The following is an 18,223-nucleotide window of genomic DNA, read 5'->3' on the forward strand; positions in this document are numbered from 1 at the left end:
TTGCCATTCACAGTTCTTTAAATAAGGTGTTAAAATGAATTATAGTACTCGTAGTGTGAGGAGTTTGCTAACGACGTTCTCTCTAGTCAAGAGCATCATAGGTCTTTCTAGTAGAGTTCAGGAGCGTTCTTTACACTGGGTTTCCAATTTTCTGCCTTTTTGTCAAGAAGGCATTATGATAGATTGGCTTAATGGCAAATTGCGTTCAATTTCGTCGTCAATCCATATAGACAGTCGTTTTCCCACTTCCTCTATAATGTTATTTCTAGAACGAGTAATTCTAGTTGCAGAGCTTGACGTAGTTGCAGTTGCCGATGACAGTATTTTTTCTTTATTCTTAAAAATTGTCCTTATTGTTGAAGTTGCCAAAATCAATGCAGCACTAATTTGAGATTGACGTTCACCAGAATCTAATCTTCTAATCACTTGCATTTGAGTTTCCAGTGAAATGCTTTTTCTGGTTGCTTTCTTTTCTTGTTTTTTATTATCACCCATGATAAAAACTAAAGATCATAATATTTGTCACTGTATTAATCGTTATAGTATTATACAAATTTAAACTTACAATAATGTCAACAAATGTTTCAAATGATAAAAATGCATCCACAAAGCAAGAAACACAACTACACTGTTTCGGATATGTTATTTGGAAACCTAGCGCTGCGCACAATTTCGGAGAATCCCCGGGTTGAAATAAAAGAGCGCTAAACCGAAACAGCGCTAAACGAAACAGCGTTAAGCGGGGTCTTACTGTAAATTCATATTTTATTTTAGATTATGAACTATTTTAAAGAATCGTTTTTTAATCGATTTATTTATTTTCATTCTTTGCACTTCGGTGGATTTATCAACATATTCGCAGCGAATTAGCATATTCGCTGTTCACACTTTGTCAAAATAAAATAAATAACTTGGAAAATGTACAGTTAGTCACAAAAGTCTGCGTACAGACTAAATTTTAAATTAAAAAAACACTTAAAGCATAGAAAAATGTATTTTAATCATTGCATTTTTTTTCTTCTATTAGCTAAAATTGTAAGCTTAAATAAAAAGTAAATAATATCAGTGTAATAATTTTTACATTTTTTCAAAAATATATTTTGTCAAAAACACTCAGAAATTCCCTCCAATAAGTCTGCGTACACTTTAAAAAGCAAAGCAAAATATAAATTTTTTACATTACTTCAATACTTTGTAGCATATACTTTATTCTTCAAAACAGCTTGCAGACGTCTGGGCATTGACTGAACTAGTTTTTCAGTGTCATCCGACGTAAATTTCGCCCATTCTTCCTGAAATTTACTAATTAGCTTATTTCGCGACGTGATATTGTGTTTTCGAATTCGTTTCTCCAATTTTGCCCACAAATGTTCGATTGGATTGAGGTCTGGTGACTGTGGAGGAGTACGCAACTGTCTTGGAGTGCGATAGAGGAGATATTCCTTCACAATTTTAGCTGTATGTTTCGGGTCGTTGTCTTGTTGGAAAATAAAGGTATTAGAAAGGTTTAAATTTCGAGCACTGTCTCGTAGATTTTTCTTCAGAATATCCAGATAAACATACTTATCCATGACTTTATCAATAATGTGAAAATTTCCAACTCCTTTCGACGACATACACCCCCATACCATCACACCGCCAACTCCATGTTTGACAGTTGGATTTAAATTTCTCAGATTCAGTTCTGTTCCTGGTTTTCTCCATACAATAGGGTGGCCATTAACTTTAAATATTGTAAATTTACTTTCATCTGACCAAATTACATTGTTCTAGAAGTCCTGCGAAGAGTTTAACTATGTTTTGGCAAAAGCAAGTCTTTTCTTTCTATTTGTCTCGGAAATGTATGGCATAGACCTAGGTTTGCGTCCATGATAATCGGACTTTCGCAGCACTTTTCGTACAGTTTCAGGAGAAATTTCTTTGTTGCTAGTTAAAAAAATGTCTTTTGCAATGTTTGCAGCAGAAAGTTTAGGATTTTGTTTAATTCGTAAAAGAATTTTTCTTTCTTCTTTCTGCGTTAGCTTCTTCGGTCTCCCACATCTTGGTTTTACAGCAAGACCACCAGTGTCAAGATAGTTTTGAATAACTCTTTGCAAACTAGAAAATGGTTTTCCAATGGTTTTACCAATATAACGAAGAGTTTTACCTTCATCTCTCAATTTGATAATTGGTTGTCTCGTAACTAAAGGAATTTCTTTATTGGTTGTCATTTTCGTCAAAGAAAAATAGAAATAGCAACTTCCAATCAACTTGAAATTTGCTTCGGAGGTCAATGACCTTGAAAGTGTAACCTCCTTTGCATTCTCAAATTTGAAGTTTAACAGTTAGATAAGAAATCCCCCGCCTCCTTCGCGTTGTACGCAAACTTTATTGGCTTTGATTTCTGGCCACTTATCTTTTAAAAATTAGTGCGCATAAATTATTAAATATGAAAATATTACAGTTAAATAATTTCAAAGTCCCTTATTGAAACTAAATATTTAAAAAATAAAACTTTAAGAAACTACCTTTTTCGCACTTTAAAATTTGGATTTGATATTATTTTTCTTGATGTACGCAGACTTTATTGACTAACTGTATGTTCCTTTGTAAAGTTTTCAGCCATTTTCCAATAGTTTAATTTTGTATGTTAATCTGCCATTGAAAGCAATACGGAAGTTCTGCGGGCTTTGTGGTGTTAATGCATGGAATATGAAAAGCAAGTAACTGAAAAAATGTTGCGAAATGAACTCATGTTGAATTCAAATGTGTAGTGTTATTTAGAGTTGATGAGGTTTCTAAGGTTTATTATTCATTAGTATTGATTTGTTACAGCTAAAAGGTATCATGTAAGTGAACGGTGAAAATGACGGTTAGTTTATGTACTAGGAAGGGAGACATCACATTTAAGAAATATTTGTTGTACAACAGAAAAAATCTTTTTCTTATTATTTTTAATAAATTGGATTTTAAACTTCAGTATTTGAGGTTAATCAGTTGGCAAACATAGTAATTTATATCCTTTTATATGAATTGTTTTAAATCATTTTTCACTAAACAGCAGTTAAGTCTTATTTCTGACAATTGCTTTTTATTTTGACAAGCACAGTGAAAACAAGACTATAATTGAACTCCATATTCTAAATGAACATAGAAGATTTTAACTAAAATTGAAATCTCTTATAGTTACAGCTTAAGGGCTATCAGATAAAACCTGTAAATTCAGAATATTTATATGGGAAAGTATAATTGCAGCTCTTAACATAACTTCATCATAAATCTTCTGAAAGCCTAGCCAAGTCCATAAAATCAATAAAAGCAAACGTACACTGCGGAAAAAAAAAAATGGATCTTCCGTTCTACTGGGCCAATTAACGAAATTCAACTTGCGTTTTTCATGTCTCGAAAGCGCGACTTAGGATATGTATTAGATTTATATATAGCAGTGTTGTAATTTAGGTATTTTGACACAAAATCGGACATTTTCGGAAATAATATACCATTTTATTTTCCATATTTCCATTTTGCGACTCAAATTATGCCAAACTACCAAGTTTTGTAAAAATCGCACGAGTAGTTTTTAAAAAATTAGCTCTCAAAATTTTAGCTCATCAATGTTAATTGAGTTTGGTATATATTTATTAATCTTTCTACTTTTATTAAACTCGTTTGATTCTTCCTTTCACATTTCGAAATTCCGGGTCAATCCAAATAAAATTCGCCCATCCTTTTATGATTTACTTTTAAAACTTGTATTTTTAAATAATTTTTATAAATTTTTCAGTAAAACAATTGAATTATAATCTATGAAATCTTAACCATATCTTAGAGTAGGCGTATTTCTAAGCATACTTGCAGAAAACTAGTTTTTTATTCAAAATTTCCGAAGATAAGATATACGTGAATTTATATATTGGCGCGTTCTGAAATTTAGAATATTTGTTAAAAGCGATAAAACATCAAATGAGGTTTAGACACTTTGCTAAAATGAGATACATTCCGATGCCCTCATTAATCACGTGACTTATGTATCCTTTTTCTTTTTTGTTTTGTTTGCTTAATTTCTTTTATACATCATTCTAGCTTTATTATAGTATTTAAACAGAACATGTGGCAATGATTAGATAATTCTATTCTTTAAGTGATATAAATTTTGTGCATTATGAGTTATAATATGAGCGAAATATATAAATTAATTGTTACATAATTATTGGATTATATAACAGTTAGTTTCCGTTATATGATTATTATATAAGTTGACTGTTATATAATTATTAATGCTGTTAAGTGAATCTAGCGCCAGAGTGTCGCTATGGTAAACAAATACTAGAGTGAATTTTAAAGAATGCATTTATTCTATTGTGGTTTATGCGCTGTCGGCGAAGTAGATATAATTCAATCCAATAAGTTTAAATGAAATGGAAGAAAAAATGCGTATAATTTAATATTCCAATACAAGGAAGTCATGTGGTGTACACATCAGATTTTTTAAAAATATGTAACTTTTAATATACTGGCAGCAAAGCGAACTCTATTATTAGGTTTTACGCAACTGAAATTCAATTAAGGTACCTGACTGCTTTCTAATCGTCAATTTTGATGAAAATTTTCAAGAAAATTTTATTATTTTATTTTAAAGCTTCTAAATTAAGCTTTTCGAAACTAATTTTATTTTGTCTCTATGGCCGTTAGAAGTGGAATTATAGCTGATCTTGTTCTATGCCGTAAATCGGATGTTTCTGTTTAAGAACCCGGAAGGGGATGTTTAAAAGTACACAAACTTATCTAAATAAATTTAATATGTGAATGTTTTACTTGAATACTTTTGGTGATGTTCAAAAATTCATTTTGAACCTTTATGTTTGTTATTAAGTGCCTTGGAACAAGATTAGTTTGACAATTAAATTTTTAGATTTCACAGCGCCTTTTTCCCTTCTGGTTTGCAATACAATAAACCTATTTATTGAAAAACTTGATGTTTTTCAACTTTTGCTTTGCAAAAAGAAACTTAAAATATTACTATAGTAATTTTATGAAACTTTTCACAAATACTCTATGAAGTATTGTGAATTAAAGAGACTAAATTTTAGGTTTATATACATATAAAAAAATTTTTTAGACAATTTTGTAAAAGAAAAAAAAAAAATTCTGAAAACATAGCTCATTGTGTATGTACTCAAACACGTATATTTAATAGACATTTTACTTCTACTCTTAAACTTTAGACTATTTAATTCCTTATGCCTTAATAAACATAAGTGACAAATATAAGAGTTAAATAATGAAAACATTTATGAGAACATTCCTAGTAATCCTGAAGTAGTAAGAAAAAGCAAAACTTTGATAATGTTTTTCACTTCTTTCTATCTTTTCACTTTTTTTAAGTAATATTCTGCTAAATAACGCCAATAATAAGAGAAAAAATAAATCTCACCTGATAAACTTTTGAAACCAATTAATTACTTCTGTTGCCTTTTTGTAATGAAAAGCAGTTTACTGTAATTATCGAATTGATACTTAAATAACTCATACCCACCATTTTATAATAATAATGTACGTATTAGAAATTTCACAGCGCACGATTCAAATGATATTGATTGCTGTAAAAATGTTATTTAGCAAATTTTCTTTGAAAGTAGAGGGAATTAATTGCAGTTTTACAATTAAAATATAACTGATATAATAAATTTAATTGCAACAGCAACTACGATTCATAATCGCCTTCCCCCACGTTTAAGAAATTATCACTTGTAACTGCACATATCCTTTCTTGATAACAAACACCGAAAAGTGGGCCTGATTATTAAATAAAAATGTGTAAATCGTAAATTTCTCATATTATTTGATAACGTTTCCATAGCCTGATTGAAAATTATTGAAAATGAAAAGATATTGTAAAGGCATTCAGGACAAAACAAAATGGATTTTATAGACATCACACTTCTATTTCACCAAAAATAAAAATTCGAATTTTATAATTTCGTCAATATTTTTAATTTTTTAAGCATCTGAAATATTATTGCTTTGTGCTGAACAAATTCCATTAATCTGCACATTCAGACATACAGGTACTAAAACGAAGAGTCGTCTTTCAGTCACCTGGGAAATTAAGCAGATTATTGGATGCAATTAATTTGCAATTAGAACAAAAACATTTTGTTATTTTTAAAATCACGTCCTCTTAATGGTCTCTTTTCACCAAAAAGGAAACATTTAATATGCACTATGAACTAAATTAATGTAAACAAGCACACAAAATAAAACGATATTAATTATTTATATGTAAACTTATCGTAATATTCTTCAGAGATACATTGATCCTTTGTATAAGCTACAAAATTAGCGATTACTATTGGTAGAAATCAGTAAACACGGTATGCGATTTTATTAACTTGCAAACGCTTAAAATATTTTTAAAAATATATTTTATTATTTAAACAATAAAAAAAAGAAAAATTGCAATCTGAAACATCAGGTTAAAATCAACTAAGTCCAAAATTATTCATGAATTCTGAACAATGTTTTGTTATGGTGACGCTGAAGGCTAGTGAAGACTAACGTCTTCACTAGCCTTGATGATAATGCTAATACACATGATGATAATACACATGATAATGCTTAATTCCTGGTGAAACTTTGTTTTTATAAAAAGTTATTATGGGCAGTTGCAGCTCATTTTTGCAGCATGATTTACGTAGTTCTTTGATAAAGGTATAGTAAAGCAATAAACAAGTATAAAGATAGGTGATCTCCTAATTTCACAAGTGTGAGTTATGTTTCACTAAATAGAGTTCGCAAGCGAACAAAGAATGCAGTCGGCATTCTGCGCAGAATTGAGAAGTTATGCGTAGATTACTTGAGTGTATTATATGCGTGTATATTAGGATTAGTGAGTGAACAGTGGTTTTTTTTTTAATTTTTATTAAAGTTCCTCAATGTTTCGGCTTCACAATTTAACACTATTGTTCGCGAAAGCACTTTTGGCATTAAGTAAGAGTGTAATCCTGTGAGAAAATTTAAATTTGAAATGAAACACAGCAATTTATCAAATACTAGGGGAAATCTAAAAGTGCAAACATCAAGATAAAAAAAAAAAATACAGTCTTATTGTTGTATGATGGCTATATCTGTAAAATACTAAACTAAGAATTAAAGAAAGGTGTATTGGTTTAAGAATTAATACCGCAGATATAAAAGTTAAAAAACATACATTTTTGTATTAAAAATTAGCTGTTAAAATTCGCAAAGCTAAACAAATGCTAGAAAATAAGTTCTGTGACATAATATCATAAATCAATTCCATATGGATACTTGCGAACTTTTTTCAATAAAGAAAATTTCCTAATTATTCACGGCGTAATTGTCTATCTCTTTCACTGCTTGCGCATGAGGCTTTTAATAAATATCATCCTCGAATATCAATTTTTCTTATTTTAACAGGATAACATACCCACTTTTTGAAACATATTGATTTCTCTGAAATTGGATTCTTCCCGGCGTTTACAAAACCTTGAAGCCCGAAACTTTCATAGTACTGTCGAATGCATTAAAGGTGAATTTGACATTAAGTCAATTCAAAAATCAACACAAATACTAAAATTATGGAAAAGCATACAAATATGTCGCTTCTCCTTTTGAATTAAAAAGAAACACTATTAATTTAAAATCTATAAAGGGTACAACTTGCGAAACTATTTATTTACTATGAGAAGAATTAGGTTAGGTTATTTAATTACGGCAAAGCCTCGAAGGCTATCTGCCTAAGGGGACGGATGCCTTCGTGGAGGACTTTTAAGGGAAACTGGCTCGATCACATGTTACACATAGGAAAAAACCACGATAAAACCCATTCAGCCAGCCCGTTCGCAGGATTCGAACCTCGGACCGAACTACCAGTGTTCAGCGACTTTACCGCTCGGCCTCTGGTGGGCATGAAAAGCAGTAAAAGTTATTTCAAGAAACGAGTTTCAGTATTAAAATCTATATTTGTTTCTGTATTTCCTTTGGTTTTTGAAGTAAAAACATATAAAGCAAAAATACTGAAATATTAAAATAGTATGCTTAAGTTTGAACACAATTAGAAGTAGGAATATAGTATATAACGGTAATCAGTTACTAAAATTTCTTATTGTAAATATTCGACTTGATTCTTGATTCTGGATACCGACTATGCACTCTCATGTTGCATGATCTTATATATACATACGTTACGTAAGTACTTCTTGTGTACACGATACACGATAATGTACACGATAGTGTACATATTATGCACATGATATACTATATGTACGACTGTGTGCACAATAGTTTACACAAGGAAAATATTTTGCGTAATCCAATTATAAAGTGTTAGATACTTATTTATAATACTCATGATGTAAAATGAGACTTCCTATGGGATGTCTGAAGCAAGTCTAGGAAAAATAATGATTTAAATAATTTACTTTAGCTATATGAAGGAACACACTTTTATGATATTGAAGATACAAGACAAATTTAAGAAACGTACATTTAGCAGCACAGCCTATATGTCGCAGATATGGTTTTATTGCAACGTCCAAACGGTAAACACCCAGAAGAGATTTTTTTCTAGGAGCATGAAATATATAAATATTATTTGAATCTCAAATAAAAATTCAAAAGGTTCCAAAAATTTATTTAATTATAAGAAACAAAATATTACGAATGCTATGTTTATCAACATCTCATATGTTTGTAAATATTTTACTGTAATTTGTTAACGACATTATGCCAAATTTATCAGTAACCTCACAAGTAATTAAAAAACATTAAAATGTTAATTCTCTTTTGAGATTGGTCAAGAAAAATTATTGATGTTTACAAGAATTCGTACATCAGTTTACTAATATATCTTTGTTATAAAGAAAGGAGTTGCTAAAATACAATTTACAGACATACACTAGTTTTTTTCCCTCATCGGTATATATAAAATAATTCAATAATTTTTTTACAAAGCTTGCCACATATTTTTAATAATAATTATAAAGATATATTTTTAGTTGCATACAAAAAATAGGGTCTTGCGTTACTTCCATCATGTAACTGTGTATGTAACTGACTAGAAGAATAAATTCGATAGCTCGTGTGCATGCTTGTATTGAAAAGAAACAAACAAGTGAAATATACAGAGGGTATGATTGATTGAAGGTTGTGAAAACTTTTCAGAATTTCGTTTTATGATATAGAACGCCATATTCAATAAGCTGACTTGAAGAATTTACACATTCTACTGTGCAAAATAATTCTTCACCTGTATTATGGACGCTTATACATCGCATTCTATTCGGAAAATGCTAACGTTAGATTATGCAATGAAAAAGTTCCACCTGCCTGCCGCAGATAAATAAAATACGAAATTCCTAGAGAGTCAGCATAAAATGCTATTTGCGATAAAAATTAATGAACTCGTGTGTGATTTAATTACTGATGAATAAGTAGCGTTTCCATGGAAAAGTGGTTTGGCATCGGAGCTTCCCAGCGTACTCTTCTTCACCGGTAGGCGGCGCTGGATGAGCTCCGAATGAGAGCACTGGCGCGCTTTCATCCTGAAACATCCTTGCCCAGGGAAGAAATGCTGAATGCATTTTTGCACGTGTTTGTCTTGTAGCATATGACCGATGGTCCAAAGACCTAAATCCATGGCTTGATTTCGCGTACAGAATATTGTCTGACAACAACCTGCGACGCCTGCTGGTCTTTCTGAAGCCAGAACTTCATATAAACACCGGATGGACTATGTTGGGCGTAGATGATTTTGAAGATAACTACAATATATAAGTTTAATTTTTTTCTTTGAATGACGGTCCTGAGAAGAACTAAGCAGAAATATTTAACAAAGAATATTAGGACAAAGGACTAATGCCGATTTTTCAGCTCGTGCGTTGTGTGTTGGCATTCACGTTTGTTCTCTGTTTACATTATGTTCGTGGAAATGATGACGCTAAAAGACTGTATGATGACCTTATTAATGGTTACAATTCACTCATCAGACCCGTAGGCAATAATTCGGACAGGTTAACGGTAAAAATGGGACTCAGATTGTCTCAGCTGATTGATGTGGTAAGTCATAACTTTAGTATTCATTATACAAGACGGCTTAAAGATCATTTTACTGATTTATTTTGAAGTATTGGTTGCTATTTATAAAATATACGATGTTAAGCTAATTGTTCTTGATACAAATTTAAAGAAAAAATAAATATTGCATGTATTATTATTAATTTACTTTTCACGAGGTTCACAAAAGCAACGAATTAATTCAGCAGAAAAAGAGGCCTACAGGCTCCTAAATATTACATATTTTTAAAAGCAAAATGCAATTTATTTTAAGTATTTTTTTTTAATTTAATCTGAATATAAGCAATTCAGAAGTTTCCAGAATGAGGAATACTCTAAAAGAACATCTTTTGAAACTAAATCTGTTCACAGGGGACGTTTCAGAACAATACAGCACTACATAACATTTTTTGTTTAAAGAACATGATTATTAACTTAAATACTGTATTATGTACCTTTGCATCTAAATCTGCTTGTGAATATTATATGTTATTTAAGTAGTTATAAAAGAAACATAAAAGTGTACTTGCAAAGATAATCCATACATCAAACAATTACTTTTAGGCAAGAATATCTATAATTTGTGAGCTCTATCAGATGTGACCAGTTATTATTATAAATTTATTTCCTACTAAAATTTATTCTTTTAAATACACGATGTTCACAAATACGGTAGTGCAGATGCACATACTGCATTTAAGACGCATCTAAAAGTTAGATTTAATGACAGGAAACTCAATAATAGTAAGTTACTGTCAGATACCGGTTCAATTAACAAGGCAATTTGGTAGACAAATTTCGTAGTCATAAAATTGAACACAGTGATAAAGCCATAATTCCAGAAATTTATGATAAAATGGCATTTTTTTTCTATTAATTACTTTTATATGGCATTATAATCATCATTTTGTTTGAAATCCATTTGACGTTTGAAGCAAGAAATATTAACATTTATTTCGTATTTATACAATGACTGTACATTATTCAAGAATGTATATTGTTTTAAATTACCTGGATCATTTCCCCTCAACTGCTGAGAAAGTGTTAATCAACTAATTTTTTAGTCTAAATTTTATTGGAAATTCATTTAGCATATGTATATTTCAAGTGATTATCTTTGCGCATTTAATTAGTTTCGCCGTGAAAGTGCAGAATCGTCCACTGCTTGGCGCGTTTTTAAGAATTGCACATATGCGGTATCCATGTCTCTTGACTTTATCCATGTACACATCGACCTATTTTCTTTTAAAATGTCAAAGAAAATTGACAAAAATCCAATTCTTCTTACTCTTGTATAAAGCGCCAAACAAATAAGTGGGCGATTCTGCACTTTAGCCACTTTCGCTTCCGTTTAATATGGAAGGAAGTTCATTTAAAAATAATTTAAAATAATTATTTCTATTTATTTAAGAATTTTAAGTTCAACTTTATCTCCATTGTGATCTGCAATATTAGTCTAAAACTTTCCAGTATTTTATACATATAGCTATCTATCTATCTCTATATTTATCTATCTATTTACCTTTATCCATCTATATATATAAATATAGAGACTACGAAAATGCGAAAAATAGAAGAGACCTATATCTGTAGTGAATATATATATATATAGTGAATATATATATATGATGTACCAGCTTTAGTCGTAGCTTAAATTATCAGACGATAAGTTTAAAAAAAAACAGGATCCATTTATTATTATTCAGGAGAAATAGCAGTTACAAAATCAGATATCCGGAGTAAATAAAAAGAATTACTAATGACTTTTTGTATGAAGTTTACTGCATTGTGACATTTAAGAAAAAGCCCCCGATATTCCTTTGCTAGTCCTTTTATAGCCTCTGGAAAGGCGGAGCTTCCAAGAAATGACATCAGCCTCGTCCGCCAATCCAGTTCGCTTTAAATATTTACAGAACATTATATAACTGTACGTATAGAAAAGGCGGGAAAACCAACTTGACTACGGGGCTGTGGATTTAATTCCACGTACTTTCAAATAAGAGACCATCGCCGTTAAAAATGAAAAGAACATACAGTTAGAATTTTAAGTGTATTCTTGACTATGGAATTTTACTATTACATATATATTTGTCTCCTATTTTTCAGACTGCATGTAACTGCATAAATAGGTATCATTATAATTTCGATTTGTGTAAGACTGAAAAATTCATGAATCCTGCAAATTATTATCAAAAGTAGCGAAGGGATTAAAACAATGTGCATAAAGTCGAATATAAGTAGTTGCTTTTGAAACTGTACTATTTTGAAATGTAAAATTTCAAAATAGTATGGTAAAGTATATGCTTTCTTTAAAGTTAGCATTCACGATCAGCTTATTGTATAATTAATATGAAAGAGCTTTATTTTTAAAAGCTCCATGCGTGTTATTTATATTTTTATTTCTTATTATCAGCAAAGAAGTTATCAAATTAATTTTTATTTTATATTCAAGTTTTTAAATCTCTTTTCTACATAATGTAGATGATTATACAGACGGTCTTGGAAAAAGGGTTAAATTAAACATAAAGATTTGTACTGATGGTAAGAAACATACATCCTTTAATAGATTTCGGTGTTGAAGCTGACCTCTAATTTTAAGTTGAGATCAGCTCATTATTAAGAAACTTGTATATGATATGCCTTTGTACTATGATCGAATTAAAAATGAAGCCCACCAGCAGCCGAGCGCTAAAGTCGCTGAACACTGGTAGTTCGGTCCGAGGTTCGAATCCCGCGAACGGGCAGGCTGCATTGGTGTTTTTGTGTTTTCCCCATGTGTTACGTGTATACGAGCCAGTTTCCCTTAGAAAGTCCTCCACGAAGGCATTCCTCCCCTTAGGCAGATAGCCCTAGTGTGCTTTGCCATAATTAAATACACCAACACCAACGAATTAAAATGTATTAAATAAATATGAAGGCGAGTGAATGTCACTTCCAAATATTACAGAGTAAAAACACCTCTCATATTTTAAATCTTACTTCATCTAATAATTTTATTAAAACATTTTAACTGGTTTTGAGCCTTTCTCTGAACAATAATTATGAAAATGAGAAGTGTCTCCGTCGGATATTTAGTCCGAATCCTCTTCCATTTGCTAGCTGGTTGTGCTGAATATTCCATGAAAAGCGAGGGATGCGTTTAAATCTTCATATTGTTGCTAACATCATAGACCTAAAGGGTATATTAAACATTCTGGTGATATTCCAGTGCCATCTATAAGCACAAGTCATGAAAATATACCAAAAGCACAGTGCTCTAGGACTGGACCTATGCCAAGTCACACATTGGGAGCGACAACGAAAGAGCGAAAAGAGCAGTGACTAGGCTACGTATCAATAATTGATTCAAAGTAACAAAATAATTTCCATAATGCTTAAAAACACCAAATGTACTGAGCTGAGCCTATGAACTTTATGAACATTGGACTTGGATAGAAAGATCTGAGCTAAGTACAGTCTTACCTGTAACAAATACCCTCGCATAACAAGAATCAGACAGTACAATACATTAGCAAAATTAAATCCCATGTGTTTATCTACTTGGATAAAAATGCAAATATTCCAGATCTCCAGAAAATCGACCCTTCAACTGTACTATATTTACCTAATCCAGTATCATAATGAGTATACTCAACAGTTTATGTTTTGTTATGTAACTTTACCTAATTTTATGTTATTATTTTCATATGTTTAAATGTAACAAATTCCGATCTATAACTCCAGGAATCCCTAAGAGAAGCATAAAGTCAGTTCAAATTTTTCAAACTTTAGCTTGTTAGTTTACTGGGCCAATAGCTGTTGGATTCTGTAGCGATATAGCGAAGTCTCTGGTGGCCCAAGCGCTTTTACATGTTTAACGATATAATGGTATGATATCCATTTAAAAATTGCTTTATGTTTTTCTTATCTTAATATTATATATGCATATTTTTGACATTAATAGAAATTTTTACTCCTAACTCGAGAGGAATTCGAGACTCAAATTTGGTTTAAAGTGCGGGATTTACTGTTACATATAAACTAATGCCCGTATAAGAACAAAACTGAAAAGTAATATAAAATATCGAACGAAAGGCTTAATGTAAAGTGCAATAAAGAATTATAAACCTAAAATGTGAAATATTTTTAATTTAAGATGCTGTGGGAATAAAGATCCGTGGTCAAACTCCTGCAAAAGAATAGTTGATTGTTCACGGTTCTCTATCCGAAAACGCTAATGTTGGACAGGATTTTTAATAAACGTTAGTTTCGTGTTGTTGAGGAAATATATTAGTTAAGAATAAAAATAAATATGTTGCAGGTAAGTAAGTAATTAAGATTTGATAAATACTTGTTGTAGAAGGTTTACGCCTCTGAAAAGAAAGAAAAGTTTACATCTGAAAGCTGCATAGTTTGAATTAAATATTTGATTAATATTTTGCCAGTAAGCAAAACAGTTTTTTTGAACATTTTAACATTTACAGCAAGTCGTTACAGAAATTTAGGTTAATGATGTCACAATATTGGTTTAAAAATATCGAGGAAAATGCTTGCTAGAATTTCTTATAATAAAATGAAAAATGAAACGGTATGACTCTAAGATTGCATAATTTTTCACTGAAAATATCTCCTCAGAATTCGAAACCCAGTTCTTTTAAATACATTTCGCTTTCTAATGTTTAATATTTCCATCTATTTTAATTTATTAAAAAGACAAAATGAATTTTACTGTCTTTCGACGAAGAATTTATGTCTAAAAGTATTTTGCTTTTAATTACTTTACATTTTCAGAACATGATTTTCTACTGATGTAAAAGTGATATAGGGTTATTAATGGTCATAGATTCAACCACCAGTCTATAAAGCATTTAGTTAGATTCTCTATTTTATAACTCATTTAACGATTATTTAACAAGTAATTATAAATGATAAGTTTACATAATTCAGATCCGGGATGTCTTTATCATCCGCATAAGCAAAGTCATTTGAAAATTTTAGGAAGGAATAATTTATGCAAATGCAAAGTAGGCTGCATTAATGTAAATTTATTTATTCTCATATTTGTCAACTTTATACTTATGAAGACATTAGGGTACATAAAATCTTAATTTCAAAGTCACATCTCTTGGTTTTATTTATTTACCTTGATTACTCTTAGATAATGTATTTCGAAATAACTAGCGTCATTCTGCTGACAATCTTACCGCAAAACTGGGAATAAACTACATTATTTCGATTCTAATGATCATAAATTGAGCCTTAAACATGACAGGTTTAAGGCTTCTTAAGGAACGCTGAGATGCAGCAACCATCTCAATAATGTGGTCACATTTCTGTCAAGCGTGATACTTGAATTCGATTAAATGATCATTATGGGACTCCAGGCACAGAAAATCAAATTTCTCAATCATCAGAGACATAATAAATTCAAAAATGTCAGAATAAATTTAATTTATTTTGTAGTCTTTTAAAGCAGTCAAAGAATTCCCATTTCGTTGAAAGAAAGGACAAATATTTTCATTTAAAGTAGTCTTTTTGTTTCTGTTCTCAGTAGGGCAATATGACTTTTTATATATCATTGTTTGGAAAATGAAGTGATTGGATAGGATAATCGCAGTTTCGTGCCATGAATCGGCTTGCTTATAATAGAATATAACGATATTCCATTGCCCTATAAATTATATTAAAGCTTTGTATTTAAAACTGCACGTCTGCTTTGGTTGAAAGAAATAAAAAGGGATAAAATAAACAGTAAACAACAAATTTAGAATTAATATCCATTTATCTTTCTTATTTTAATAATATAATAAATTAATTTGAATTCGTTTTAGAGCCTATTTTACAGCCACAACAAATAGCCATGCAATGAGTGTACTGTTACCTATAACGAGTTCTTATTTATCGGTAAAATTTAAAATAATAAAACTAATATAATAATGTTAAAATTATTCAAAATTTTTAAATGAAAAATTTAAGTTTTAATGTAAATAATTTTAGATACCTGTTTTTATTATTAACATTAAAATTTTTTTAAAATTATTTTAAACTATAAAACAACTACCAAATTTCTATATTAATTTTTGCCAAAGCTTTTTACCCTGAAGTATTTTCAGCGTATGATTTAGCTAATTCTAAATTACAGTTGCAGTGTATAAAACATGAGCTTATTAAAAGTACAGAGTGGATATCAAAGTGTAAAGTTAAATAGTAGTAATGATTAGAACATATATTTATATGAACGTTTTGATGTGTTAAGTTCATCCTGTAAATTTTCTAACTATCATATGCACCTAGAAAGCCTTTTTTTTTTTCGGTTTTCTAGCGATAAAAGGGGTTACAATATGCGAGTAAATACGGCTTGAGAATAAAGTTCTTTGATATATGATTGTTACATCAGTTGCAGAAGGCGCGACATAATGTTTTTAACTTCCCATTTCAGAATAGAATATTGCGTTTTAAACTAAAAAATGGAAACGAAGAACTTGGCTTCTATCCATATCATTTTTTATTTTGTTTGCTTTCAATGAATTCTTCCCTGCATTTGACCTTGGACCCGAAAACTAAAATTTTATATGACAGTATGTTGGTATATAAAATAAATGATAAACATCAAGCCCCTCAGCGCGAGAAAGAAAACACTTACCAGAGCACAAAATAAGTCAGAAACAGAATGACTCATCCTATAGAAGCATGTGATTTGTCTGAATTGTCAAAATTCACAACAGAATGAAAAGGCAGTAGACTCAGTGCAGGCGCCGTCCAGCTCGAAGGGAGAAAAGAGAAAAACATTTTGCTTTCGAAAATAAAAGTGAATGATTTTAATGACATCAAAATGCAAATTTCGATGCATAACCAAGATAAATTCTAGGCAAGTTAGTTTCAGCATCACTGATATTGCATCATATCGTTGTAAGTATTGCGTTTGTTCTTCTGTTGTATGAGATCATGATGATAAAATTACTAGGTAAATTTATCGTATTTTTATAATTTAAGAATAGATAAGGAATATCGAGAACTAGCCTATTTTTACGAAATACCATTATTTCATCAATGCAAACGTTTCTTCAAAAAGAAAAATATAATCCTTGTATTTCTGTTTTTTACTTTTCCGTAGACATCCCAAAAATAAATTATTGTTTGCTACGTTTTTCAAATGTTGTCAATTTAAGAACATTTTCTTGAAATTAATGTAAAAATATTAAGAAAATACATGTTTCTATTGCTATTTTTAATTTTTGAAGTCTGATGATTATGTCAAAATTAAGTGCTTTACTCCAAGAAATTGTTGAACTTTATGGGAAAACTAATTTAAACTACGAACACTTGAAACAAAGATATGCAATAGTGAATTTACTGCGCGACAACCTCTCGCAGACTCAAGCGCTTTACTCTTATTCCTGTTCTTAAAATGTATCGAAGACGTTAATCGATTTTCGATAAATTTTGTTCAAAAGAAAGACTCAATGATTCAACTGTGAAGACAGAATTTATAGCCATTAATAATCTAAGTGTATAATCTGGTAGAGGAAGTTTTCCATTTTCCTCGTTCTGTCTAAGGGGATGCATTATGCTCAAACAGTATGGAATCAGAAGCGACTTCTATCATCCAAAGGATTGTTATAAAACCGAAAGTCCTATAAACCTACAGCAAAGTTGAGAAGTGAGTCAAAAAAACCAAATGCCCCATATAGTTCTTCATTTGGTTACTAAAAGTCGATCATTTAATTAATAATCGACTTCTGATAAATGATCCTTTTTACGATTCAATTACAAACAATAAAAGCAAATAGAGATACTAGCACATATTTATCTACCTAATCTGATGCTGTGGAGACCATTCGGAATGTAAACTTGAAAAATCAGTTGTGCCTTCACCGGGATTTGAACTGTTGACCTTCCAACTGCTAGTAGAGGGTGCTAATCACAGAGAGCACGCTCAAGGGGTGCGATAATTTCTTAGAAAGTGAGCTTCCGACTTCTTCTCCTGTTCCGAATAAATATATGTTAGAGTAAATTATGTGCTACGAAGTTTAACTAAACGTCTCACCAACCCGTTCTTCGAAACTTCGAAAGATATTTTGCTCTAGCGAAAGTGTGCCAAGAGAATAGTGCTGCTGTTTGAATCTTTGATTTTCTTATTATACCAAATCACACTACGCTTGCTATCTTATAGTAATTTGTTAAACTA

General features: G+C 30.6%; 1 protein-coding gene across 1 annotated transcript in view; it reads left to right on the forward strand.

Annotated features, from left to right (window-relative positions):
- Positions 1–9,579: 9,579 nt before the first annotated feature.
- LOC118187479 (acetylcholine receptor subunit alpha-like 1) overlaps positions 9,580–18,223 on the forward strand; it is a 433,281-nt gene continuing 424,637 nt past the window's right edge. The window contains exon 1 of the mRNA XM_085815631.1: positions 9,580–10,059. Within this exon, the coding sequence (XP_085671757.1) occupies positions 9,859–10,059 (201 nt within the window). The 5' untranslated portion in view covers positions 9,580–9,858. The remainder of the gene's footprint in view (positions 10,060–18,223) is intronic.

Source organism: Stegodyphus dumicola, chromosome 4, assembly GCF_044657685.1.
Source record: "Stegodyphus dumicola isolate Sdum_Otavi_A_Nest chromosome 4, ASM4465768v1".
In the NCBI taxonomy this organism is placed as follows: Eukaryota; Metazoa; Arthropoda; class Arachnida; order Araneae; family Eresidae; genus Stegodyphus; species Stegodyphus dumicola.